The sequence below is a fragment of the Dama dama genome, chromosome 22, assembly GCF_033118175.1.
Source record: "Dama dama isolate Ldn47 chromosome 22, ASM3311817v1, whole genome shotgun sequence".
In the NCBI taxonomy this organism is placed as follows: domain Eukaryota; kingdom Metazoa; phylum Chordata; class Mammalia; order Artiodactyla; family Cervidae; genus Dama; species Dama dama.
This window is the reverse complement of record NC_083702.1, coordinates 12078431-12105521: the sequence shown is the minus strand read 5'-3', so window position 1 is coordinate 12105521 and position 27091 is coordinate 12078431. Positions and strand designations below refer to the sequence as shown.

The window sequence follows — 27091 nt, the reverse complement described above, 5'->3', positions numbered from 1 at the left end:
CTCCGCTGCCCCTCTGCCTCTGCATCCCACCCACAGGGTCCTGATCCATCTACCCCCATCAGCTCTGCTCTCTGACATGGAAGGCAGCTTCGGAGCCCGCACGGTCTCCCTCACAGCCAGCCTGTCGTGACGTGTTTTTGTGGGTTGTGGGGCATCTTCTCCCTGCCCTTCCCTTCTCCCTTGCTCCATCCCGTGCGTGTTGCTTTGAGAATCCAGATTGAGTTGCTGTTGCATTTGTGATTCTTGGCCCGAGTCCCTCTAGAAATCATATTACTACTATGAATTCAGCGAGGGCTGGAATAGCTACTAAGAACAGAATACATTATCATAACATTCAGCAGACAAAGCCAGAAAATTCATGCCAGAGGCCAGCTTGGTATCCTGTACTGGTCCCACGGTCCATCTTTTGAGAACTTTAACAGCGTGGGTGTCTCAGTGATCAGTTGACACGTCCTGCTATAAGGCCTTTGCCATCAGACAGTCTTGACTTGGAGATGCTTCAAGTTTATCTTTAAGAGCTCTTGGAAAAGTTGCTGGTGTTTCCCCTCCCCCGGCATTAGCATCTGTTCCTTCAGTTCCTCCTCCAGTTGTTTTTCAATTGTCTGCTCTGTGCAGGCCGCTTTGCTCGGCAGCCTTGGTATGTAAAAAAGAATTCATTGAGGAACTTGCCAAAGCATTGGGGAAGTAAACACGTAGCCAACTCCTCAGACAGGAGACAAAATGAATACTTCAACAGCAGTGTTCACTTCTGACATGGGGCGTCTCCGTTGACGAAGGATAAGTTAGATGGGAAGCAGGGGTGTTGGTGGTAAGATGGTCCATGTCCCAGGGTGAGGGAACCGCATCAGAGCGAAAACACAGAGGATGACCCGGATATACTGGGAGATGAAACTGGGAAAGTAGGACGGGATGGATGGTGGCCACCGTGCCAGAGGGACTGGACTCTGTTTATAAGAAGGAAATCATGTAAGATCTTGGAAGAGGAGGAGCAAACTTAACCCAACCCATCTTAGAAAGGGTTGAGATGGTTCTGTATGCTCAGTCACTTCAGTTGTGTCCAGTTCTTTGCAACCCTATGGACCATAGCCCACCAGGCTGCTGTGTCCATGGGATTCTCTAGGCAAGAATACTGAAGTGGGTTGCCATTTCCTTCTCCAGAGATGGTTGTGAAGCTATTGCAATAAGCAGAAGATGCTGAGATCCAAGAGCCAGTGTCAGGTTTGTGACCAGGAGATCAGAGAGGGAGAAACTAAACCAAAAGAAACGTGGCCTGAAAAGGGCGTTCACAGGAATTCCTCAAAAGAGGAAATGGCCTTATAAACATATTTTTAAATACTTCGCCTCTGTTTTTGGCTTCACTACACAGAACTGTGAATGAAAACAGCCCTGTGGCACTGGCAAGGTTGTGGGGGAGGTGGGTGTGACCCCAGGGGACCAGAAGGATGGGAAATGGTCATCCTTATTTGTTGACTAAAAGTTAGTACTGCTGTTCTGAACAGTTTGGTGACATGTCCAGAGCTTTAAAAAGGTGTATACCCTTTGATGCAGAGTTCTAAGAAGACAGCCATAGATATGCACAGATTTATGTTTAGAAAATTTCAACACACTAATATTAATAGTAGTGAAAACTACAGACTACATTTCTAATAATTGAATTAGTGAAATAAATTATAATACATCCGTAAAAAGGATTACAATGCAGCCCTTTTAAAATCTGGGTTCTAGAGGAACATTGAATCATGTGAAGAACTATTTTGTAGCACTGTTTCTCCATGGTCGTTCCGCTGCTCCGAGCTCTTTATGTTTCCTCTCGTGCCCTGAATCAGCGTGTCAGTCACACGCACTCACACACACACACCTGCCGCAGCTGTGATCGGAGTGCACTGTATCGGCAGGTGGTTTGGGCAGAATTAACACCCTTAGAATGTTGAGCCTTCCCATCTGGGATTGTGTCGTATCTCCGTTTAAGGTACGTGGTCCTTCTGCACACAGTGCCGTGTGACTTTTCAGCACAGAGGTCTTCGTTTGGTCAACTTTTGAGAGAGCAATTTTGGTGAAATGACAAAAAGCTAAATTCTTATGTGTTGAGGAAAATGGGAAACAGAGGTAGGAAATGTAGCGTTATTTTAGATATTTGATGGTGAATGAAAGGAAAACGACTTAACACACATGCACGTGACAGAGGCAGGTTCAGAAAGCTTGGGATGAAAGAGCCCCCAGAGGCCGTGGTCAGAGGCCGGGGAGGGGAGAGGTTGGGAACAGAGTTAGTTGATGGGCCAGGGCCGTGGGAAATGGCTCCAGGTGACCTGGAGGAGGAGGAATAGGAGCGTCATGGGGTTGTTTTGAGATCGGATGTGTCACGTCTGTGTTACCTTAGTAATGAGTTCCTCAGGCTCCCATCTCCTTGCCAACAAAGGTCCATATAGTCAAAGCTATGGTTTTTCCAGTAGTCATATACGGATGTGAGTTTTGGACCCTAAAGAAGGCTGAGCACCAAAGAATTGATGCTTTCGAACTGTTACTGGAGAAAACTCTTGAGAGTCCCTTGGACAGCACGGAGATCAAATCAACAACAAGTGAAGTTGCTCAGTCATGTCCAACTCTTTGTGACCCCAGGGGCTGTAGCCCACCAGGCTCCTCCATCCATGGAATTTTCTAGGCAAGAGTACTGGAGTGGGTTGCCATTTCCTTCTCCAGGGGATCTAACCAGTCAATCCTAAAGGAAATCAACCCTGAATATTCATTGTAAGGACTGATGCTGAAGCTCTAATACTCTGGCTACCTGATTCAAAGAGCCGATTCATTGGAAAAGACCCTGGCACTGGGAAAGATGGAAGGCAGGAGGAGAAGGGGACGACAGAGGATGAGATGGCTGGATGGCGTCACTGATTCAATGGACATGAGTTTGAGCAAACTCCCGAAGATGAAGGACAGGGAAGCCTGGCGGGCTGCAGTCCATGTGGTCACAGAGTCAGATAGGACTGAGCAACTGAACAACCGCAGGTTCACGGCTGCCAGCCCCCTGAGCGGTCTGTCCTTCGCCATGGACACCAGTAGCACCCACATGCAGGATGCCACCCTTCCAGTCATCCTCAGCCACATTTCCAAGTCCCTGTTTCTTTCTTTCTTTTTTCTTTTTTTTTTTTTTTTTAAATTTTTAAAAGCTATTTATTTGGCTGCGCCAGGTCTTTCTTAGTTGAGGCATGTGGGATCTAGTTCCCTGACCAGGGATGGAACCCGGGCCCCCTGCATTGGGAGCAGAGAGTCTTAGCCACTGGACCAGAGAAATCCCCCCCATTTCTTTTAGCCAACCCTATTTTCTATCTTCTCTACCGGAGGCAGATGGCTGTACACCTCTTACTCCAAGATTCCCTTCCTCCAGAGTATGTTAGTTCTCTTAAGGTTAAGTAGGAAGAGGCCCAAGGCACTTGGGGAAGATTTCATGTTAGGTGTTTATTTATGGAGAAAGCAGAGATGCTGAGGTATGGGATTTGATGCTGCTGTAACAGGAGCTTATGGGATTCACGGGAACACGTTTGTTTTTTAAATGTATTTGGAAATATTCTTAGGGTTGTTGTCTGTCTTTAGATGCAAAGCTCTCAGCACATACCCAGAAAATTGCATCTCTGGACCTAGAGGGGGATATTCTGTGAACCTACATACTGCATATGATTATGGTATTTTTAAGAAAATAAACAAGACAGCAGTGTTTTTTCACTGTAGTACTTGCGGGGGTAGAACTGGCCTGCCAGTATTAGAAAGAAGAGAGTAGGAAATGGTAGATGTTGTTGGCTTACTCGGCTGAGTTTATACCCACTAAATTGGGATTTGTCACTTTAACAAGGAAGGGAAGAGGGACAGAGGAGCATTGCAGCTAGGTTGGAATAAGCTTTTTCATTAAATCCCCAATATTGCATGTCTGTATGTTTTGGGAAATCCTTCTCTGAGCTAAGACTAAGGGACTTTTCTTTGGGGAGGAGGCAAAGGATGGAGAGACAAAGCTGATAAGTTCAGTTTCGGAAGCCAGAACACATCTTCTCTGGTTCGTCCACGGTGTCTACTATATGCTGAAACCACACAGAAACTGCCTTTTTTTTTCCTTTTCTGCATGTCCTGTGCATGCTAATGAAATACTGTTAAATAACGAGGTACTAATCCCCCTCAAGGTTTGTTCTCACACCTGTGCTTCAAGAGCGCAGCTGTCTCAAGTCTTCGTTTGGTTTCTTCACGTTGCCTTTCTTCCCTAAGTGGTCTGAAGTTTTAACGACACTTTTCCCGACACTCAGCGCTCCTCGGACCTCAGATGACTAAAGCTTTGCATTTCAGAGTCAAAACAGAAATCCTCATTTGAGAAGCAGTTGCCGTTTCACAGGAAAGATCGATCTTTGGGATTTTTTTTCAAGACAGGAAATAACTAGCGTGTAATGGATCGCGTGCCAGTGGAATCTCTCTCTGCCCCGCTGTGCCGACGCGTGGTGCTGCTTCAGATCAGGTGCAAGCCAGCCTCGATCCCCCGGAGACGGAGAGGGACCCGCCGGTGAAGGAGCACTGCCTCCTGTATTCTCACCCCTCTGTGTCTAAGCACCTTTCCCCAGGCAGACCATTCATTAGATGTTGGGAAAGCATAGCCTTTGTGGCTGACCTCTGGTTTTCCCCCTGATCTCTTCCATCACTCCTGACTCTCTCTGGTCCTCCTCCAGTTCTGTTACCCCTCCCCCCTCCGCTTCCAGCCCTGATGACGGCAGGTCACGATCACGTGTCCTCTCACCCTGCATCTCAGTCGCACCTGCATCGCGCTCTCAGCTCGCTCCAGTCTGTCCCCACTGTTCCGACAATGAGGTGCCCACAGTGAAGGCCAGAGCCCTCGGTGGGCATCACAGAGAGCGTGGAGAGGTCTGGGGGGTCCTGGGGGCAGTGCCCATGCCCGGTCAGCCTAGGGAGACCTGCGTTACTTCTGCCAAGACCTAGTAGTTTCCATGTCCCCAAACCCCAGGGCCCAGCCGAGCGCATCTCCTCCTGCGCGGCGCCTCCTTTGCTCTTGCTGGTGTTCTGTCTGGAACGAGCCTTCTCTGTCTTCGAACATCTCCCTCCACCTCCTCAAGGGACTCTCCCCTCTTCTCTTTTCCACCCTGGCTGAAGCCGTAGCACTTTCTCCCTCTCAGCGGGCATTTGCTCTGCAGCACTTTGCAAGCAGGACTCTGTATCCTTACAGTTTCGTTGAGACAGAATTCACACATCATGCAATCCACTCATTTAAAAGGCATGATTCTCAAGAGTTGTGTGGCCATCACCACAGCCAGCTTTCAACGTGTTCATCAGTCCCCAGGCCCTCGCACCACCCCATCCCACCCTCGCCCTGGGCAGCACTGGCCGCCCCCTCACTGAGTTTGCCTTGTCTGGACATTTCATAAAAATGGAACCGTCTAGAATGCGGCCTTCTGTGACTGGCTTCTTTCACTCTGCATAGTGTTTTCAGGGTTCGTGTGGTAGCCTGGATCACAATTCCATTCCTTTTCATGGGCGAATCAATCAGTACTTCTTGAATGAATGTTTTATACACTTCTGTTGGTTTCTTCTCTTAGTCTTAGAATATATAACAGTTACACATTTGAAAAATACATGTGGCTTTGAATATTTATATTACATATTTTTATTCGTATTTCTTTTAGTAAAATCGACAGTGCTTATGGGTATTAAACAGTACAGAAGTATACAGAGTAAAATGCAAATCATTCCATCCACTCAGACTAACCACTCTTCACAGTTCTGTGTTTCTTTGTCCATACATTTTTCTATACATAAGCCCAAACATACAGACCTCTCTCACCTCTTGTTTGACACTGAGGTCGGTAAAAAAAAAGTTTCATTCTTACAAATTGCCTTGGTAAACATACCTGTGCATACCTTCTTGAATTTCTTACTGGTATTTTCTCTAGAATATACTCTAGAAAGTGGAATTATTTAGATAAAGTATGCATGCAATTAAATTTGGTTGAAGAGACCCGAGTGCTCCCCAGTCTATATTCTCATCAGTGGTATATATGAGGGCCCACTTCCTCAGGTCTTTACCAACAACTGATTGTTAACAATCTTTGAAGCTCTTGTTGCCAATATGATGGGAGGGGGCAAGAAACAAAACCCTATCTTGCTTAATTTGTTATTCTTTAATTATTAATGACAGCTGACTCATTTAATGTGCTTATTAACCATTTACATTCCTTCTGTGAGTTTTTGGTTCATATCCTCTGCCCATTTTTTCTATTAGATTATTAGGAGTATTGTTATCACTTTCCTAATATATTGATAGCAATCCTTTGTTTTATTTATTCTAAACGTTTCCCAAGCAAAAATTTGTATTTTTACTTACATCTTTTCTGTCTCTATACAAATGTTTTAAATGTTCGACTAGCCAAATCCTCCCCCTTTTTTTCCCTTTCATAGCCTTCTTTAAAAGCACTACTCGCTATGTTAGTCAGGCTGCTATAACAAAGTGCCATAAGCTGGGGGTGGCTTATCAGCAACAGTTTGTTCCCCAACATTCTGGAGGCTGCAGGTCCAGGATCCTAGCACACAGGCTGGTTCTACCTGGGGCTCTGCTCCAAGCTACAGATGGCCCGCTTCTCCTCAGGTCCTCACGAGTGGGAGGGAGACCGGTCTCTGAGCTCTCCTCATTCACGAGGGCTCCACCCTCACGTCCAAGCATCTCCAGAAGGCCCCCACCTCAGACCATCGCTGCGATGAGATGAGAATTTCAACATAAGGATCTGAGGGGGGACACACAGTCAGTCATCACAGCCCACAAAGAATAAGATAAAGAGCATTTATCTATCCCCAGCCCAAGATAAGCTGAAGCAGCAGCACAACCTCATAACCTCCTCTCTCGCCCTGCGTGATGGGAGAGATCTAAGCATCGCAGCCCGGGGCTCTGGCCCAGGCTGCTGTGTTCACAAGGCACCCGACCCCTTGCTTTCCCCATTTAGGAAACTCGCAGTTACGTGACACAGCCAGAGCTCGGGAGACACCCGACTTCGCCCGGTCTAAACCTGGCCCTTGCCAGACGCTTGGGACCAGACGTCCTGGTCTTTTTTCAACATTTGACAGAACATCACCAGCTCTGAATCTGTCCCCGGCTCTTTGATATATTTGAAAAAGCAGCCTGCTCATTCTTGGCTCAGAGCATCTAGATTCTGTCAACAGTGTAACTGAAACTTTGCTTCTTTTTGCATTTTAATCCACATGCTCTTTCTGGGTTATCTTGTCTGCTTCATAAAAAACAGCAGTAACAGTTTTGATAACAACATCTAACATTTCCCAAGCACTTTCTGTGTGTCAGACATTGTGCTGTACTTTATACAAATATTAAGGCATTAAAACCACCCTGTAATATCATTGCTCCTTTTTACAGACGAGGAAACTGAGTCTCCAAGGGGTCCGGGTCACACAGACCCGCCATTGGCAGAGCGGAGCTCAAGTCCCAGCCAGCCTCACTCCAGAGTCTGTGTGTTTAACCACACTTTAAACTCAATTTTCAGTTTCCTTCCTTCCCTAAAACTTGCTCTGCCTCCTGTATTTTCAGGCTCATCTGCCTTGTTCTCTGTCCTCTCTCATGTAACCCCGCCTCCCACCAGTCCAGCCTTAGGAAATTCTCCCACCCACCCAGCCTGTATTCCTCCTCCATCCTCCCCTGGGCTCGTGACAATGACCTCCCTGGACATGCTGTTCCTTCCACCCATGTGACCTGCTTCAGCTTCATACTGTCTTCTGAGAACACGACACCGATCACATCACTGTGCTGTCTTAAAGCTCTTGGGCCTCCGGTTGCTGCTGTCGCCCTTGTGGTTCTCACCAGATGAAACCTGAACCCTTAGCTCTGTGTACGCTGCTTGGCCCCAGTCTGTCCCTCCAGCCTCACCTCTGCCATTCTGCACTCTGTCCCCTGTCTGATACTCAGCTGCTGGGGGAGGGGTGTGTCTCACCGTCCCTAGACCTGTACCCCTCGATGGCTTTGCACATCTGTACCTGTTCTATCTGCTCGACCACTTCTGTTTCTGACCTCCCGGATGTACTCCTGTTCAGCCTTCAGGAACATCCGGGACTCCCCGCCCTGGGAGGACATGGGCATCCTCCTATCTGCCCCGCCGCGTGTTCAGGCCTCGGTCACCGCCCTTTCCTGGCTGGGTCATAGTCATCTGTGTACTTGCTCGTCTCCTGGGAGGGCTCCAGGGCAAGGGCCAAGTCAATCGCATTTCAGCGCCGAGCACAGAGTAGGCCCTCATACACACTGGTGCAGTGCATGGAGGAATGTCAGAGAGTGTTTAAACAATAGGAGATACACTTCTAAACAAGCTCAGTTTCTCTTTGGCACAGGCAGTGGGCCTGAGGTAGGGAGTCTCATGCACTGAGCCGGAGAAGCCCATGGCGGGGCGTGGGGCCCTCCCTGAGGCAGGGACCAGTGTGCACGACCCTGTCTGATCATGCATGCACGCCGCCCCCTCCTGGGCCTGAGTGTGACAGCGTGGCCCAGTGGGAGGATACCCGGAGTGAGAGCACCCGGGTGGGATCCCAGCTCTGCAGGTCACCCTCTGGGGGCCTTGGGCCAGCCTCTAACCTTCATCTTCAAGAGGAGACATTCGATACTCCCATACTTTCCTGATTGTTAATTCTGATACAGGAAGACTTCGTATAGAAACTGACTTTTCTTCATCACTTTTCTTTTTTTAGCTTCACTGAGCTAAAATCAACAAAATTATAATGTCTTTAAGGGGTACACCCGATGGTGTGATGCACGCAGACATTGTGAATGGTTTCTTCAGCCTTTCGGTCAAGTTATTAACACACATCATGTCATGATTTCCTCCTTTTCTGTATGAGAACCCCTAAGCCCTGCTCCTCTAGCAGATTTCAGTGTGTGACACAGTATCATTGATGGTGGTCACCAGGTTGTACATTAGACCTCAGACCTCATTCATCTCGGAACTGAAAGTTTGTGCCTTTTTACTGCCCGCTTCTGTTTCTCATGCTTCCAGCCCTGGCAGCCACTGTTCCCCTCTCTGCTTTTCGAATTTGACTCGACGTTTCTCCCTCCAGGTTCCATGTGTAGGTGACACCACGCAGTGTTTGTCTTTCTCGGTCTGGCTCATCTCACTGAGCGCGATACCCTCCAGGCTCATCCACGTGTTTGCCAGCATCCTTCCTTTGTTGATGAAGGGTAATTCTGAACTCAGTGCAAACGGGCTTGATTTATTTCACCTGAATCTCTCTCTCCTTTCAGCTTCAGAGCGAGCAGGAGAAAGGTGAGCGGGACAACACCGAGTTGCAGGAGTTTGCCAACGCCGTCCTGCAGCAGATCGCGGATCACTGCCCTGACATCCTGGAGCAGGTGGTCAACGCCCTGGAAGAGTCATCCTGACCCCTCGCAGAAGCGGCCAGCCCAGCAGCCCGAGCGCTGAACCCAGGAGCCAGGAGAGGAGGCCTGCAAGGAACCGGGCCCTAGGCTTCTGGCACCAGACACACTACAGACCCCGTCCCATCTCGCTTAGTCCCTCCAGCGAGGCGCCAGCACCATTTCTCGTCTGTCTTCTAACCTGCTTCCTTCTTCGGGTGTCGTCCCCACACTAACTGTCCTGCCGTCCCAGTCGGGCGAGCAGCCAAGCCTCCGTGGAGAGCTGCCCTCCGGCCATCAGCAGTGACACTGTGGACGCTGGCGGCTATGCCCTGATGGGGACACGGGGAGAGCCCCGCCCCCCAGTCCGTGGCACGAGGATGGAGTCTGGATGCTGCGGAGCTCGGCTTTCTGGGGGATGCCTCACTGCAGACCCAAGAGCTGCGTGTTCTGATACCAGGACAGGTGCTTTCCCCCAAGAGGGTAAAAAATGAAATCCCCAAAAGAGTATTAACAGAAAGAAGGGGGAGAGGGACCAGGGACCGAGCCGACCAACTCTTCTCCTCTCCTGTCCATGCTGGTGACTGTCCACGAGGGGCATCTAGGCAGGCCTGTGGGCGGGCGCTCGGGGACCCGGCCTCCCTGCCTCCTGGTCCTCATGCTTGTTCTCAGCCTCTGGGTGAGTCCCTCTTGCTTGGTGCATTGGATCACATCCGTTGCTGAAAGAGAAGAAGGCAGTGTGGCCACGCCCACAGCTCTGCTTCTGTAGAATATGACCAGTCCTCTGGGTCAGGCTGGCTTCCCCAGAACGTCTCCGTCTCACCCCTGAAGAGTGCTTCTGCCTCCCCCCACCCCACCCGCACCCTGCACTCCAGGCTCGGGCACCCCCTCCCCACCCCTGCAGCCTTCATCCTGACCTCTGCTGCACATGGATGTCACTCATCACACATATACTCCTTCCCTTCTGCTCAGACCGTGTTTGTGACGTGCCTGTGGTGTGCATGAGGCTGCCAGGCACCAGCCGTGAAGACAGCCTCTGGGAGGGGCAGGGTCGAGGATTCTGTGAGATGCACCTGGTCCAATCTTAAGTCTTAATAGAGGGCAACTTTTCCAGAAAAATCTTCCACAAATCAGCGTTTCTCATTATAATGGAATTTATGGGTTTTGGGGGGCAGAAGGCTGCATCAGTTACTAGCCTGTAGGATAGGATCCCATCTGATGACTCAGAATTTGGGGGTTTGTTCCCCCGAAGGAGCGTGCTGTGTAAAGGGCTATGATGGTGGACGGTGTCTTCTCTGCACATCCACGTGCTTCTCGATGAACTTGGCCAGCTCCATGTTGCAAATCAGAAAATCGACCCCAAAGTTGCAAATCCGGTTGGAGTACTGACGTCTTCCCCAAGCATAGACGGTGGCAGTCATAAACATCAGGCACCGAGAAACAGACCACTTAACCCGAATCTCGCCCTTTGATCACCTCTCCGGCCAGACACCCAGCAGACGCTCACATCCTCTGATAAAGAGTTGCTGGGCTAAATGGGTTTTCTCCTTCCCCTTCCCCAGTTACTCACCCAGAGAATCCGAGGCTGCCTGTCAGGTTGTCACAGTCGTCAGTCCCGTATCTTCCCGCCAGCAGTCCGTGACGGTCCCATTAACTTATATGGTCACATCTCCAGCAGCCCCCACTCCCCGCCATAAACCAGCTTCTCCCTGTGAGAAGTTGTCGAGTGCTCCTTATCGAAGGTTTAAATGGACTCTGTTCATAAATTTCTTACTGAGATGCTTCCTGATAGCTGAGCTGGCCAGAGCGGGGCTGCCGCAGGGCTCAGACAGTAAGTGGTGGCTGTTCGTGGTCAATTACCTCAACCCCATTTATTTATTGCACTGCCCATAAATCACGTAGAAAGCCCCGGTGTTTTAGGGCCAGAGTCCTGGAATCTTACATTATCCGCCACAGTGGGAGAACCAAGGTAGAAGGACCTCCTCCCTGGCCTGCAGAAAGGAGGGGCCCCATGCAGGGCAGCGGCCCAGCTGGCTCTTCTGGTGGTCCGCCGGGTCCACCTTCCCCGTCAGATACGGTCCCTGCTGCCTGCCTGTAGATACCTGTAGGATTACTCTGGGCGGACACCATCTGTCTGTCCCTGAACCAGGCAGGACTCTCCTCTGTCTCCTGGGTGGTCCTCCTCGCACCTCAGTGGTTCTGGGGGCTGTTTGGTCCTGGATGAGAGTCAACTCTGCCTGAAGTTTAATAGTGAGCAAGGACCTGCCTATACCACAAGGGCAAAGCGAATGTAATCTCCAGCATTTAGCATCTTACTGAGTGTAGGTCTCTCACTGAGCCAACGTTTGCTGAAGGCGCAGTTCCTATCACACGAGCCTTGTGTCCCCTGACCTTACCTGGCTTCGTGGTTGTACGAGGTCACAAGCTGCTCCCGAAGGTCTGTGACCTTGGAGACGCACTGCAGGCCACCTAGGATGCCCACCAAACCCTCCATCCCATCGTCACGTCTTGTTGCCCTGAGCATTTGAGCTCTGTCCCCAGGTAACAGTTGTCACGGGCGGCAGCGAGGAGAGTGGGTGGCCCCGACCTGGGGCTCAGGGCAGAAGCTTCATGCAGTGCCCGTCTCCTCTTCCCGGGTCCTGCCCCTCCGCTGCAGGCACTTGCTGGGCTTGTGATGAAGCGTCTGGGTGCAGGTCTGCAAGGGTGTGGGCACCGTTTGAAATGGAAAAGTCGTCAGGTGGGCTCTCAGGTGTGAAGAAGGGAGTGGGGCTCTGCAACTCCATCTCGGCTCTGACCTTGTACCTTGACCATGTACCTGACCATCTGAAGGCGGCCTGAGAGCTTCGCTCTTCCTAACTTCGTCTCAGGAACACAAGTGAAGCAGATGGGACCCAAGGCGCTTCCAGCGTGGACGGCGGCAGCTCGGCCCGCCCTTTGTGTCCAGAAAGGTCTGTTGGGTTTTCCAGCAGCTCGCCCGCCCCCCGGAGCGAGAGGAGGAGAGGAAGTCTCCAGGTGTCGGTGACTGCTGATGGTCAGGATTTGCTGCTGACCCAACCCGCGTGCCCTTCCCTCCCCACCATGGACTCCACCATGTGAGCAAAGGCCCCAGGGCGGGGAAAGAGCAAGGGTGGACTTGGGCCTAAATGGCTCTTCCTGAGTCCCCATGGACCCTGTGTGGGCCCCCAACCCCACCCCAGCCTCATCTTCCATCCACGGCGGAGCGCAGGGCTGTGGGGGTGTCGGGGGAGGAGGGGGGGGGGCAGTCAGCCATGCAGACCGAGGCCCACCCACCACTGCCATCCCTGACCCCTCAGCAGGGGCACAACCATCAAAGAAAGGTTTTGAGAGGAATCTGGTGTTTCCTCCCCGGAAACTAAGGGAATATTTAACATTTGTGCAAGAAGAAAACGGGAAATCCTTCTGAACAAAATGGCTGTCCTGTGCTTTTTAAGCAAAAACTTTCCAAACTTTTTAGTGTCAAAACTGTAACCAAGTGTCTCCTGGTTTTTCCCAGCGTGTGTGGCGAGTGCTGTGACCCCCATCGTAGGTGTTTCTCCTCCCGACCCCGGGGGAGCGGTGGATTAGGGATTGATTTACAGGGAGTGGGTTCCTCTCCCACCCCACCTCCTCTTTCGTTTCTCTGCTTGTCGATATTGTCCGTGTGGTTCAGAGAATCGGGGCGGTTCCATTGTGTCCATTGTTGAGATTATTAAGATATTACAGAGTAGTTGTAGAACTGAAAAATTAAAGAGCTGTGTTTCTAAAAAAAAAATCCAACCAATATCATGTTAACAAAGGAATTCAAGCTCTGGGGCAGCCAGACACCGCCCCTCTCCCCATAAGGTGGCTGAGGTGGCAGCCGGGCCGGCTGCTGGGGAGACACCAGGTCCAGGTCCAGGCAGGCGACCACCCGCTGGGCTCAGGAGGGGCTCCTGGGGCCCGGCTTGCCTTTCCACCCTCAGGGCCTCTGCCAGAGGCTCCCAGATCCTTGACCCTGTAGCTGCCCTCACCCCGACACTGGCCCCCGCCCAGCGTGCTGGGTCCCGTGTAGTCACCTGGGCCTGGCGCTGGTCCCTGAGCCCTGCACCAGCCACAGAGCCTCCTCCTGCCCACTTGGTGCTATACTCTCCGGGGCCCATCCAGGATGGGCCAAGCCCCGGCCAGTCTGGAGTTTGCGGTCTGGGTGGGGCGCGGGCTCAGAGCCCAGCCCCTCTGGCTTCAGTTCCTGCAGCCTTTCCCTGAAAGCTTTTGAGACCCCCCAGGCTGCCCGTGTGGGCCCCAGCAATGGCCTGGCCAGGAAAGGAGGTGACCTCCACTGAGCCAGAGAGCCCGGCCCTGGTGGGGCTGCCTACCCCCCCACACACACACTCAGCAGTATTGCACACGCCCTGGGCCCCCACGGGCAGCCCAAGGCGCTCGAGGCCAGCGGGTATGTGGGTCGTAGACTGGGGTTTCCTAGGGTTCCCCTGCCCGCCCACCCGCCCCCCCTGGCTCAGCTTCAGGAGGGAGAGCCGCCCCTGCTGAGGAGCCGGGGCCCTGGGCACTGACCCTGCAGCTTGAGTCCTTTTGGCGACAGTAGCGGCCGAGGGGGTGGTGTCTGAGCGGGCCCCCCACTGCCGTCCACTGCACGCCGGCCTGGCAGTGTCGCTGACACGATCATGACGTTACAGAGAAACTGTGTTAGAGTCGACTTTGCCTTGATAACTATTGTAAACACTTTGTTCATTTTTTTTTTCTTTTTTATTCACAAACTAAATCCATCAGGAAATTATAAAGTTATTTAAAAATTGCGTGCTGTTTTTCTTTGAGCCTCATGCAGTCTGCTCATCCAGGTAGGATGTGTCCTCAGATGCTAGAAAGGCAGGAGAGCAGGCAGTCCCCGTGCAGTCAGCCCCACCAGGAGTCCCTGGGAAGCAGGGATGCCCAGGTCACGGGAGGGCAGAGGAGTGGACAGCACCCTGGCCCTGACAGGCTGACAGTGACTCTCTGAAAAGGGGGAGCCCCTCTGGACACCCACCTGGACTCGAGGCTGGCCGCCCCCCTTACTGTGTGTCACGGTTTGCACACCGAGGCCCGAGCTGGGGTCCCCACTTCACTCTGTCTCAGAGCAGTGCCCACAGGTCTGATTCAGATGGCTGGAGCCACCCCCTCCCCCGACCCTGGGATGTGTGGTGGCATGTATACCCTGGACCACATGAGCTGCATAAATGGACAGAACGGGGGTCGGGAACAGGGGGTTGCCAAGACCATCTGCTGGGAAGGTCGGCAGCTCTGAGCCTGATGTCCAGAAGTTTTTCTGGGGACTTTGGTGAGAGTTGGTTTTTTCTGCTTCATTTTGTTACTTTGTCTCCCGCACAAGGGACTCGGCCCGCTCGCCGCGTTCCCTCCCTCTCCATACAGGTTCTGAAGCCCACTGACGTTGGCACATGGACCAAACACCGCCCTCCTGTAGCCCTGCCCATGCCCGGCTCTGCCCGGCCTCGCTCCCTCCAGCAGGGAAGGCCTGGGGTGGGCACAGTCTCACTGCAGGATGTGTGTTTTGCTGCATAAATGAAATCGCCACCACGCGCCAATGTGTCCACCACACAGCTGCTGGGTGACACTGGTCGCTGTCCCCAGGGTCTCCCATTCATCCTGCCTTGTTGCTTGCTGATTTGACCCATGGTCTCCTGCTCAGATGCAGAAAGAGGGACGCAGAGGCCACGAGGTGTAAGGAGAATACGTGAGAGGAGAACTTGCAGTGGAGAATTCCGTCCGTGAACTTGGTTTCTTCCCTGGACTGGGAGATGACTGCTGTGATTTGGAGCCTCTTGGGCTGGTTCGAAAACGATTAGGTGCTGGTTAGACCCTAAGGGAGCATTCCAAGGAAGCTGGCTTGAGAGCCACACGCTTTCCCAGGTGTTGGGGGAGTGTGGGAGAGGGCCCCGGATTCACAGCCCAGAGCCTCGGCTGCCCTTGACCTCAGCCCTGCTACGTTCTCCAGGTCACAGGCCACAATGAGGACAATGGGCAATTGTGTTTCTCCTGCTTGAGAGCGGAGACCTGCATTCTTCAGGTCTGCAGCTGCTAGTAAGACCACCCAGCAGGTGCACCAGGAGGCGGCCCCCAGCAGGACGTGGACACGGAGACCGGCCTGTGAGTGTCGCTGAAGCCAGCGGCTCCTGCCGGGTCAGCTCAGGCTCCAGTTTCCTCTTCTTGTGACTTTATTCCTCAGGGCTCCTTTCGGACTTTGGCGGGAAGCTGTGGTGTCCGTCCCCACTCCAGAGCTGTGGGTGGGCAGTGAGTGGGAGCTGGGGGCTCCATCTAGCTCTCCTTGGATTGTCGCTGCAGTGCAGAGTCAGGATGAGCCACGGCTTCAGGATCCTCCTGACACTTCAGGAGAGAAGAGAACACGAGTAGTCACTCGGCCTCTGTCTGTGGGGCCACTGTGAAATGTCCCCGGGGAACCTGACGGGCGGCCGTCCAGGAGAGGCCAGGCCAGCGTGGGGCTTGCAGGGGTGTGGGGAGCAGGATGCCCACCCGGCTGGACGGGCGGGGAGCCAGGGCAGAGCAGGGCTTGGCCTGTGGTAACCTCGGCCGTGCGTGCAAAGGCAAGGGTCCAGGGATCAGATGATGGGATCGCCTTCTGGTCTATGCTGTGTGTCAGGCTGTGGCCTCGGGAATTCACCTGGCTTCTCTCATCTTCAGTTTCCTCATTTTAAAACAGATAAGGATGCCTACTCCCACAGGTAGAGACACGAGGCCTGGAGAGGGGGATTCTCCAGTGGGGGTCACCAGCCTCTTCGCCTACCCTGTTCCAGCACCTGCCCTGACCCCCTGCCAGACTTTGGCCACGGTGCCCTCACCCGGGGGCGTCAGATGCCAGCAGTCACATGGCTTCTGCTTTAGAGGGCAAAGCCCAGATGCCAATGTGCTGTTTCATCGGCCGGGCCGCGCCGATCCCCCGGAGATGGGCTCCTGAATGCGGGCTTTGTCCGCCCGCCTCTTAGTCACGGTGACAAAGGACACCCGGGAGACGGGAACCCGACGCCAGATTCTTGAGCCAGGACGTTAACGCTGCAGAGCCCAGCCTGCGGCCCCCAGCGTGGACTGGAACCTGCAGACGCTGCGGGGACGCTCTGACCCCAGCTCCCCGCCCAGGCTGGCAGCTGGAAAGTCCCTGGGGGCGGGCGTCTGCTCCTTTGGCCCCGAATGCAGTGGTGCATACTCAGGCTCATAACAGAACCCACCAGGCACTGGAACGGGCCTGCTCTCGTCAGGTCTCCCAAGAGCTTTAACTCCAAGACGGTCCCACAGCTCTGTCGCTGGACATGCCTTAGCTGGGCATCTGCTAGAAGGTGGCCTCCCCTGAGAGCCAGACCTCAGAGCCAGCCTGCGGGGCCCTGGCTGCCCCCTGCTCAGGGCCAGGTCGGCTGGGAGAGGGCAATCTGGGCCTGACCCTGGAGCTCGGGATCTTCACTGTGCAAGGCCTCACCATCCACACACCCTCAGCTTAGGTCCTCGGGGTCGTGGGATTTCCTTCAGTGCCCCTGAGCTGACTAACAAGGCTCCTTCCTACCTCACGGCCAGGGGACAGAGACCTTGCATCTAAAGCAGGTGCTGCTGCTTCAGAAAAGAGTTTCCATACTGAAGGCTCGATGGATGTTCTGGGAACTTGCCAGGGACTGAGATGCAACTGGTCTTTGTAAAGTTCCCTCCCCTCCCCAGAGTGTGTGTGTGTGTGTGTGTGTGTGTGTGTGTGCATGTGTGCACATGTGTGCACTCCGGGTTCATGCACCCCCATACAGGCTTTGGCCCAGTGTGAGGGTCTCCCTGCGATGAAGGAAATGAGTAAAAAGCTTCAACATTTTTGTTCCCCTTGGAGGCCTGCAAAGAAGGTGTTAAGAGCACAAGATTTAAATCATAAATTTTATTAAAAGCCAAGCAGCCCAACATGTGGCTGTTGCCAACTTGGACGGTCTTTGGGGTGAAGCTGCCCTGAGCTAATCCAGAAGGAATCAGAGGGGGAAGCCGGTGGAGCCTCAGCCAGCAGGAGTGGGGAGGCCCGCACCCCGGGATCCTTCCCTCCACCCTCCCTCACGCTCCTTCTTCAACCAGTGGAGCCTCAAGCCACCAGGACTCCAGGTAAGGAGGAGGAGCGTCCACTCCAGCTGGCCCAGAACTGGCCACAGGTGCCCCCTGAGTGCCATTTGGGAGACACGCAGGACACGGAGCCCCAGCTGACCTCCGATCCTCCCCACCCTCCTGCAACAGCTGAGGTTCTGTGTCCAGGACACCCAGGAAATGCCCCTCCCCAGACCTGCTAGAATGGGAGACCCCACTCTTTCCCAGGATGGGGGCCCTAGCCGGCCTCTCACGAGACACAGGAAGCTATGTGAGATCTTCTGACCTGGGAAGCAGCCCCTCCCAGGACGGATAGGGTCAGGGTGCAGAGATTGAGCAGAGGGGCTCCGCCAAAACAGCCTCGCCTCCAACCCAAGCCGCTCCCGGACACCTCCCAGGCCCCAGCCCGACCCTTGCCCCGGCTCTGTGCCAGCTCTGAGGGGAGCTCAGCGTCACAAGGGTCACCGTGACTTTGCGCCTTGAGCTCTCCAGCCCACTTGCCAAGGGTGGGAGCACAGCTCTGCAGCACCCTTGGGAGGGGGTTCTGAAGCCCCCACCCCTGAGCTGGACCCAGGGGGCCTCCGCCGTGGACAGGGACCCTGGATCTGTCCGGCCAGTCAGACTTCCTGTCTTTACTAAAACGTTGGTTTTATTATAAGGTGTTAAAAATCACCAGCATGGCTTGGAACCAGCCACAACATCTTCCAAGCCTCCCAGTGTTGTCGGGGAGCGCAGGGGTCTCCACCCAGAACCTCTGGACCCCTCAAAGCTCCCAGGAGCAGGGCGGGGCCATATAATCCCCCTGGTGATGACTTGCCACCTATGTGTATGTAGGTGATTCTGTGAACAGCGATTTAATATTCTCAGCTGGATACCTGTGTCTGCAAACCAGGGCTTCTGAGTGTAATCACTTCCTTCTGGAGCTTCTGCGATTCTCCCCCCGCCCCCTGGGGTTGGGGGGACGTGGAGGGGCATGACGGCCCGGTGGGGAAGCAAGACCTGCCGGGGCCACACTGGCTGCAGTGAGGGCGGCAGTCACCCTGGGGTGGGGAGGAGACGAGACTGCCCCTGCCCCATGGCGGCTGCTCCCCTGAGCCTGACAGGCCTTTCCCAGCAGCCACCTTCTTTCTTTCTGTTTTTTCTTTTTGCTTAACAAGATTCCTGCCCCTCCCCCACCTCCACCAAATCTCCTCCTCCTCTACGTGCAGGAGACCCAGGGCTGGGTACTGCCCAGTTTGCAGGGATCAGGGATGGTCAGGGTCTCCCGTTCCAGCAGGTCTAGAGAGGAGCATTTCCTGAGTGTCCTGGACACAGAACCCCAGCTGTTGGCAGCCGGGCGGGCTGGTGGGCAGCTCTCCCGCCAGACGCCGGGTTTTCTGTCTTCATCTCACCAGCGCTTCCTGGGGCACCTTCTGTTTGCAGGTCTGCGTCAGTCGCCACGGCTGGGGGTGACTCAAGGCCCCAGGGTGGGAGCCAACTCCCCTGTGTCCACCCACCAGCCCCCCACCGAAGCACCCCAGGGCTTGTGGCTGTCCTGCCCCCGTGGCCCTCTGTGAGTTTAATAAACAAGACTGAGAGGGGAGTGATTTACAGAGAATGTGCAGTGCCCTCGGTCACCCAGCCCACGAGTGGAGGACAGGAGGGGCTCCTGGTGAAGGGCTTGCCAGACACCAAGCCCGCCCTTTACGCGATGACCGGGGCCTGTCCACGTTTCAGACGGACGTTGAGTGAGACCACGGCCCACATCCATTCTCTCTTCAGCGTACCCTGTGCTAACAAGAGCAGCTGGAGCTTCTTGTGTTGTTAGTCGCTTCAGTTGTGTCCGACTCTTTTGCAACCCCTTGGACTGTAGCCCATCAGACTCCTCTGTCCATGGGGTTATCTAGGCAAGAATACCGGAGTGGGTTGCCATTCCCAGTCCAGGTATTTTCCCGACCCAGAGATTGAACCCGTGTCTCTCAGGTCTCCTGCATTGGCAGGAGGGTGGCACTTACCACTAGCACTACCTGGGAAGCCCACGTTGTATACTTACCGATAGTTAAAAGTATAGATGTTATTTACATATTTTTTAACCACACACAAATTTTTTTTTTTTCTTTTAATTTTAAAGGCTGATCCACAGCAAACACCTGCTGTCTTGGGCACTGTTGTTCTCTAGGCTTTCAAGTTTCCTCTTAACTCAGAATGAAGCCCTAGCTGGTCCACCAGGCACCAAGGCCCATCTACCGCCTAATCACTGCTTCCCGAGCCCAGCAACCCTGGGACTCCCCTCTCCCTTGCTCAGCCCTGGCCCCAGTTTGAACCAAGGTCTCTGGAATATTGACAGTGTCCTGGCAGCACCTACTGGCCCATCCCCAAGGCTCCCCCCACCCAGCCCCAGGCTGCCCAGCCAGTCTTTTGCCCCCTCTTGTTTGCCCTAAAGGACACCTGCCTGCTTCCTCCACTTTCCAAACAGGGACGAGGGCATAAGGAGGTTGAGTAAACTACCTTTTATTAGATTTATTTGGTTTAGAGCAGAAACCCTCTGAGGAATTCACTTCATATAGGAAGTAGAGAGAGCCTGCTTTCTATTAAGGGGTCACCCAAATGCCCCTCTTCTTACAGGGCCCCCTGGACTACACACAGCTCCCCTTACCCTCTCAGGCTGCCAGTTTGAGTAGATTTTTATGTTAGAAAATTCTTCCTTATAGACTTGTAGGTGATTACAGCTGGAAAGGATCTTGAAAACAGTCCTGTCCAGGACTTCTCTGGTGGCGTAATGGATAAGAATCTGCCTTTGCCGATAAAGGTCTGTCTAGTCAAAGCCGTGGTTTTTCCAGTAGTCATGTATGGATGTTGAGAGTTGGACCATAAAGAAGGCTGAGTGCTGAAGAATTGGTGCTCTTGAACTGTGGTGTTGGAGAAGACTCTTGAGAGTCCCTTGGACTGCAAGGAGATCAAACCAGTCAATCCTAAAGGAAATCAGTCCTGAATATTCATTAGAAAGACTGAAACTCCAAAACTTTGGCCACCTGATGTGAAGAGCTGACTCTCTGGAAAAGACCCTGATGCTGGGAAAGATTGAAGGCAGGAGAAGGGGCGAAAGAGGATGGGATGGTTGAATGGCATCACCAACTCGATGGACATGAGTTTGAGCGAGCTCCGGGAGTTGGTGATGGACAGGGAGGCCTGGTGTGCTGCAGTCCATGGGGTCACAAAGAGTCAGATGTGACTGAGCAACTGAACTGAACCAGACACAGGTTCGATCCCCGGTCCAGGAGGATTCCACATGACGCAGACCAACTAAGCCCATGCGCCACAACCACTGAACCCACACTCTAGAGCCCTCGAGCTGCAACTACTGAAGCCCACTCACACTAGAGCTGCACACCACGGCTACTGAGCCCACAACTACTGCTGCAACTACTGAAGACTGCATGCCCTAGAGACTGTGCTGCACAAGAGAAGCCACTGCAATAAGAGGCCCATGCACCGCAATAAAGAGTAGCCCTACTCGCCACAGCTAGAGAAAGCCTGCACAAAGCAACCAAGACTCAGTGCAAGCAAAACTAACTAAATAAAGTATATATTAAAAAAAAAAAAGCCTGTCCAATCTCTTCATTTTAAACAGAAGGAAGTCTGGAAACATTCCTAAACGTGGGAGTCAGGGGTCCACAGCCACTTGGGGGCAGTGCCCGTCTCTGCCCTGCAGCCTGGGCTCCCTCCAACGCTGGGGTCCCAGCCCCACCTGAATCACACGCCACCTAGAGCCTTTTCCCGCCATGGCCCCTGCTCAAGGAGCCTCCTTGTCCACTGGCAGAGAAGGACATTTCTTCCCCAAGGTCTACTCACTAGAGGCCGGGCACAGGCTGTGCCCGGACCCACTTCGAGCCCTTCCTACCACAGCAGGAATAAATCTGTGGTACCAGAAACAGCAAAGATCCAAACAGGTGCGGATACCCCACTGATGCCACCCGTGGAGGCAGCATCTCGCATTTTATTTAAAAAGCTGGTGTCCAGTGGAGACAGCAGAAGAGTGGTGATGCTCACTGGGATTCTCAAATTGCCAGCAATTGCAAAGCATAAAAGTCAGCCTCAGAGATTCGCCCTGTTGTGGAACTGTTTCTGCTTCCTAGGTTTGTACCAAATTGAATTACTATATCCAAGAACAGTGCCACTATGTACTGAACTTCACACATAGCCTTTAAAGGACTTGAGGGAAAAAAAGTCCAAATAACTTGGAGATAATGTTCAAACACAACTTCTCAACCCAACTACCAGGCTGATGGAGCAGTTTCAAAGGAGTTATCATGATATCTGAGAAGTAAGAAAAGTCAAAAATATTAGCACTTTAAAACTTTGACTTCCTCACGAAGAAAAGGGATGTCACAGACTGCCTCTGATATTTTGGGGTGAGTGTGGGGTGACTGCCTGAATGAAAGAGCTGGTGCACCCATACATCCATGGCACCCCCCCACTCCAAAAGATTATCCCATCAAGAAAGAAAATGAGTCTAATTTGGGGTGACCAGTCCAGTTAGTGGCTCAGCAGTAAAATATCTGCCTGCCAATGCAGGAGATGCAAGAGATGAGGGTTCGATCCTTGGGTTGGGAAGATTCCCTGGAGGAGGAAATGACAACCCACTCCAGTATTCTTCCAGGAGAATTCTCCTGCATTGGGGAACTTACCCACAGGACCACCAGGGAAGTCCCTTAACCATTTTTTAAAATATGGGCCCCGCACTTTCATTTTGTAGGAAGTCTTGATTGCAGGCTTTGCCACCCGTAGTCTCTGCTCAGCTGTGGACTGTATGTCTTCTGATGAAACGATAGATGCTGAAATTTGAATTTCATCTAATTTTCATATCTCATGTAATATTATTCTCTTCAAACAGTTTTTTCCAACCACTTAAAAATGTAGAAGCTGTTCTCAGCTCACAGGTCATGCAAGGGCCAGCAGCAGGATTTGCCCCTGAGGTATGGTCTGCTGACCCCTGACCTGGGAATACCAGAATTTTCCCCTGGTCACAATTCTGGCCCCCGGCTGGGTTCCAGGGCTTGATGAGGTTGCCCTGCAAGGTGGTGCCTGTCACTAAATAGTCTGAATGGACCACATTTTGTTCACATGTTGAAGAACCTGTGGGCCATTTCCAGCTATGGGCTGTTACAAATAGAGTTGCCGTGAACTTCCAGGTTTTGTGGAACACAAGTTTTCATTTCTCTGGGGTAAATGCCCAGGCGTGCAATTGCTGGATTGTATGGTAAGTGTATGTTTGGTTTTTTAAGAAATTGCCAGACTCTTCTCCAGTGTGGCTGCACCATTTTGAATTCCTGCCAGCAACTTCTGAGAGATCTAGCTTCCTATTTCAACTGTTCTCGTGGGTCTCTAGTGATACCTCCTTATGGAATTCATTGGCGTGTTCCTAGTGGCAGGGGGGATGACATCCTGATTCTTGAATGACCTTGAGGCCATTTTCAATCTGTGGGCGTCCAGTGGCCCCAGCACTTCTTGTTGAGAGGACTGTTCGTCTCCCATTGAAGTAGCTTTGTCACAGCATTTGAGAGTGTCTGTGTGGGTCTGTTCCCAGGTTCCATTGGTCTGTGTCCTTCCGCTAAGGCCATGCTGTCTTGATTACTCCAACTATATTCAAGTACAGAAATTCTTCCCAGTTTATTCTTCCAAACTGAGTGAATTTTAAGACTCTAGATTTCATTCTAGGCAGAGACAAACCCAGGAAATTTCAACACAAATTGGGTCATTTGGCAAACTTTTTAGGACTCTGGAAGAAGGTGTGTTTTTTTCCCACAAGAGTGGATGGACATATTCCCTCTCTTTTTTTTTTTTTTTTCCTGTTTTTTTTTTTCTCCTTATTATGGTAAAATATAAATAACATGAAATTTACAATTGTAACCATTTGTAAGGGTCCAATCCAGTAGTGTTTAGTGCATTTACACTGCTGTCCAGCCATCTGGGTCCAGACACGTTCACTGTCCCGGCTGAAACCCCGCCCCTGCCCCAGCCCCCGTAACCTCTCTGCTCCTTGCCTCTCTGCGTGTTGACTGTTCTCGGGGCCTCACATAAGTGGAGTCACACAGCATTTGTCCTTCTGTGTCTGGCTTAAGTCACTGAGCACAATGACCTCAAGTTTCATCCATTCTGTAGCTTGAGTCAAGCTTTCTTTCCTTTTTAAGACTGAATAACGTTCCACTGTGTTTCTACCACTGTTTATCCACCCATCCGTCAGCGGGCGCCCGAGCTGTTTCCACCTCTGCGCTCTGGTGAAGGACACTGCCGTGAGCGCGGGGTCCAGATGCATCTTCTCCATCCCCGGGTTTCATGCCTGGGAGGGAACCAGCCTCTCCTCTGCCAGGTGTCCAAACCTCTGCTTCCTTCACTACTTGGGTTAAGATCCCAGGGGCCAGCTGCCAGTGGGTCCGAGGGGCCACTAGAGGGAGCCCCCCACCCTGGGATCCCATGGGTCTGATTTCCTGGCAGCCTCTGGTTGGTGGAAGTGGGGGTGGGGGGACTCGAGACCACCGCAGACGAAACAGCCTCCATGCTGCTTAAGGACTCACCCAGCTTCTTGCCCCCCAGCTTGAGCAGCTTCAGGGGTCTTTCCTGGACCTACAGGCATCGTCCCAGAATTGTTTTATTAAAAGCCTCGAGTCTCCAGCCACCGGCGGCGAGAGAACTGGACTTTCCTTGATTCTTAGTTTGCGGGGAAATTGTTTTCCTGCCTCCTTGTGAGCTTGAACAGATTACAAAGAAAAGCACTTTATCTTCTGCATTTCTCCCACGGTCTCCAGCCCAGCCCCTCCACCCCCACCCCCACCACCACTGCTATTTATAGAGCCTGGCCAGCTTGATTCCCGCCCCTGAGTGATGGTCGGGCTGGGATGGAGACCCTGTGTGTTGGGGCAGAGTTTGGAGAAGGCTCTGTCTCCACAGCAGCTCTTGTACACCTGGGGACAGGTAAGGCCTGACCTGGGTCCCCGAGGCCTGGCTGGGTCTCACCGGCATGATGGGATGGCATCGTCAGAGTGCAGTTGTGAGGGTCCCATTCCTTGGCTCATGGTACGCTCTCCGTTAGGACTGTTCCGTGCTGTCCTGACGCTGACCGAGCTGGTGTCCCTTCACATGATTCCTGGTGCCACACAGCAGTGGAAAATCCATAAAAACTAACAGTTATCCCTGCTTTACTCATCACCATGGTCACTACCCTAATCTGGAAGGTTTTCCTAAGAGTTGGGCTGCAGGATCTCTGCTTCCCAAACAGCAGTTCAAGAGGTGGAGAGGGTGTTCCCCCACCCAACCACTGCACCTGGGTGGAGGGACACCCAGGGGCTACTGGAGGGGGAAGAGGGCTGGCCAGGTTTGGGAGCAGGTGAGCATCTCCCTAAGTCAGGAACACGGCCCAGGTGGTTCTTTCTTCCTGTCGCCGCCGCAGGCGGTAAGGGCTGAGCCGGGGGGGGGGGGGCTGCCCCACGGCTTGTCCAGAGTTGAGTTTATGCCTGTGGGTTCAGCTGCTCAAAAACAGCCTTTATTGCTCCCAGCCCGCTAGGCTGTCCCAAACCCACTAAGATGGGAAAGAAAGTCAGACTGGGGCCCTGCGGTCGAAGCTGGGTCTCAGCATGGGGGCTGGGCGCAGCAATGGGGCCTCCCATGGGGACAGGACAGGACGTGCCATCCCCAGTCAGTCAGCCTCAGGACCACCTCTTGCTGGTAGAGGTCTGGAACCCAGTCCTGGGCAGCCGAGGGGCCTCCTTGCCACCCCTCCCTCACTGGGGGTGATTCTCTTCCAGCTTGGCCTTCCGCCCCCAGGGTACAAGGCAGAGATTGCACTGTTTGCCTCAAGCAGTGAGGACTCTGCTCAGTGAGGGCTCCTCCAGCCAGTGGCTTTGGCTGCCGAGAGGGTGACCCAAGGCCCTCCCAGTGCGCCCACAAGCTCCCCTCCCTGGCCCCCTCAGGCCACCCTGCTTGGGGGCCCCCAGCTCCGGCCCCCCTTCCTCGGGAAGCTCTGAGCCAGCTGCTCCCCAGAGAGAAACTTCACCCCTGCTCTGGCCCAACTGCCAGCCGCCTGATTCATTCCCGTCTCCCCCACATCAAAGGCTCTCGGGCCAGGGCTTGGCCCCAAGTCAGTACGTTTGTGCTCTGTATCTGGAGCAAGCGAGTGTCCTCTGTCTGTCCAGGTCTCTGTCATCAGCCATCACGTCCCTGCTCAGGGTTCTCTAAGTGAAAAGAGAGAGGGTTTTATTAATGAAATACTGGTTGTGACCTGGTTGGTTCTGACCCTTTAACTGTTAGCATGAAGCGTCTTTGAAACACACATTCATAACGCCTCACAGAAAGCAAAAATCCTAGGACCCTGCATTGCCTGCATGGGTTTCAATGACCTGGGCCTTCTCTGCCAACTCTGGAGACCCTGGCCCTCACCACCAACCCTGGTGGACGTTTAAAGTTAAAAACTGAGCAAGCAGCTCCAGGCCTCCTGCCACTGGCCGGGCCGGGGGAGCCTGGAAAGCGCCCTGGGAAGTGGACTGGAGGCTGGTGGCCACCTGGGTGGTAAGATCTAAAGGCACTAGGAAGGCTCCCAGGTCCCCACCTCCTACTCCCGGAGCCCAGGATCATCTCCTCCATCCAAATGCTCTGGGGCCTGAAATCCCACCACTGGAGAATCTGCTGTGGGCTGGGGAGCTTTTTTGTTCCCAGAAATTCCTGCTTAAAACACACCCCAGATGACAGCCCGCGAATGCGAAAAGCAGCAGGCGGGACACAGGTGTGGTTACGAGGCTGCAGGAAGGCGGAAAGGAAGTGAAACAGGGGAGGGTGGCTAGGAGTTTGATAAAGGAGGGGGTGAGGTCATGGGCCAGAACCTTCCCCTCCCTGGCCGGCCCCCTCTCCCCAGGATCTCTCCACTCAGATTTGGGAAACTCAGGTCAGCCCCCACACACCACCACCAGCCCTCTCCAAACCAATGGCATGTATCTGTATCTTCTCTTAGTACTGACGGTATTTAAGGCCCACGTTTGAAACTTAAAATACTGAATGGAATTTTGGTCTCTTTGCTGATCATCTCTCTCTCATTGTCTTCGCTGGGCAGAGTGTGAAGTCTCAAGAAGGGCTTCTCTGGGGACTTCCCAGGCAGTCCAGTGGTTAAGACTCCTAGCTTCTACTGAAGGAGACATGGGTTCGATCCCTGGTCAGGAAACTAGCTCCCACATGCTGAGCAGTGCAACCAAAATATTTTTAGAAAGAAGAAAAAGAGCCTCTAGGAAGGAAGAATTTTTCAAGTCTAATTAACTTTGCAACTGATTGCTATTTTCTGTGAGTCATTTTCATTGATCAATACATTTTAAAAAATCTAGGGTTAATTCAGGTGCTGAACTTAGTTATATCTTAGGATCCAGAGGCTTATCCCACTAGATAGAGTGAAGAAGATCAGAGAACAGGGGAGGGTGTTGTGTTAAACGTGTTAAATTTCACACTGTCCAACATAGCTATTGTCTACTACGATGCTGCATTCCCACCCTGTGTCACCCTTCGCCTGCCTGTGGTACAAACATTTTTTCTCAAGTCAAACAAAAACTTCACCCAGGAAACTGCCAACCAAGCATTCCAGTTCAGAGG

The 27091-nt window shown here is 52.9% G+C and overlaps 1 protein-coding gene across 3 annotated transcripts in view; it reads left to right on the top strand.

Moving 5' to 3' along the window:
• ERC1 (ELKS/RAB6-interacting/CAST family member 1) overlaps window positions 1-14172 on the top strand; it is a 270574-nt gene extending 256402 nt beyond the window's left edge. For all 3 annotated transcript variants that reach the window (XM_061124651.1, XM_061124648.1, XM_061124649.1), the window contains one exon: window positions 9272-14172. In XM_061124651.1, coding sequence (XP_060980634.1) covers window positions 9272-9409 — 138 coding nt within the window. In that variant the 3' untranslated portion in view covers window positions 9410-14172. The remainder of the gene's footprint in view (window positions 1-9271) is intronic.
• Window positions 14173-27091: the final 12919 nt, after the last annotated feature.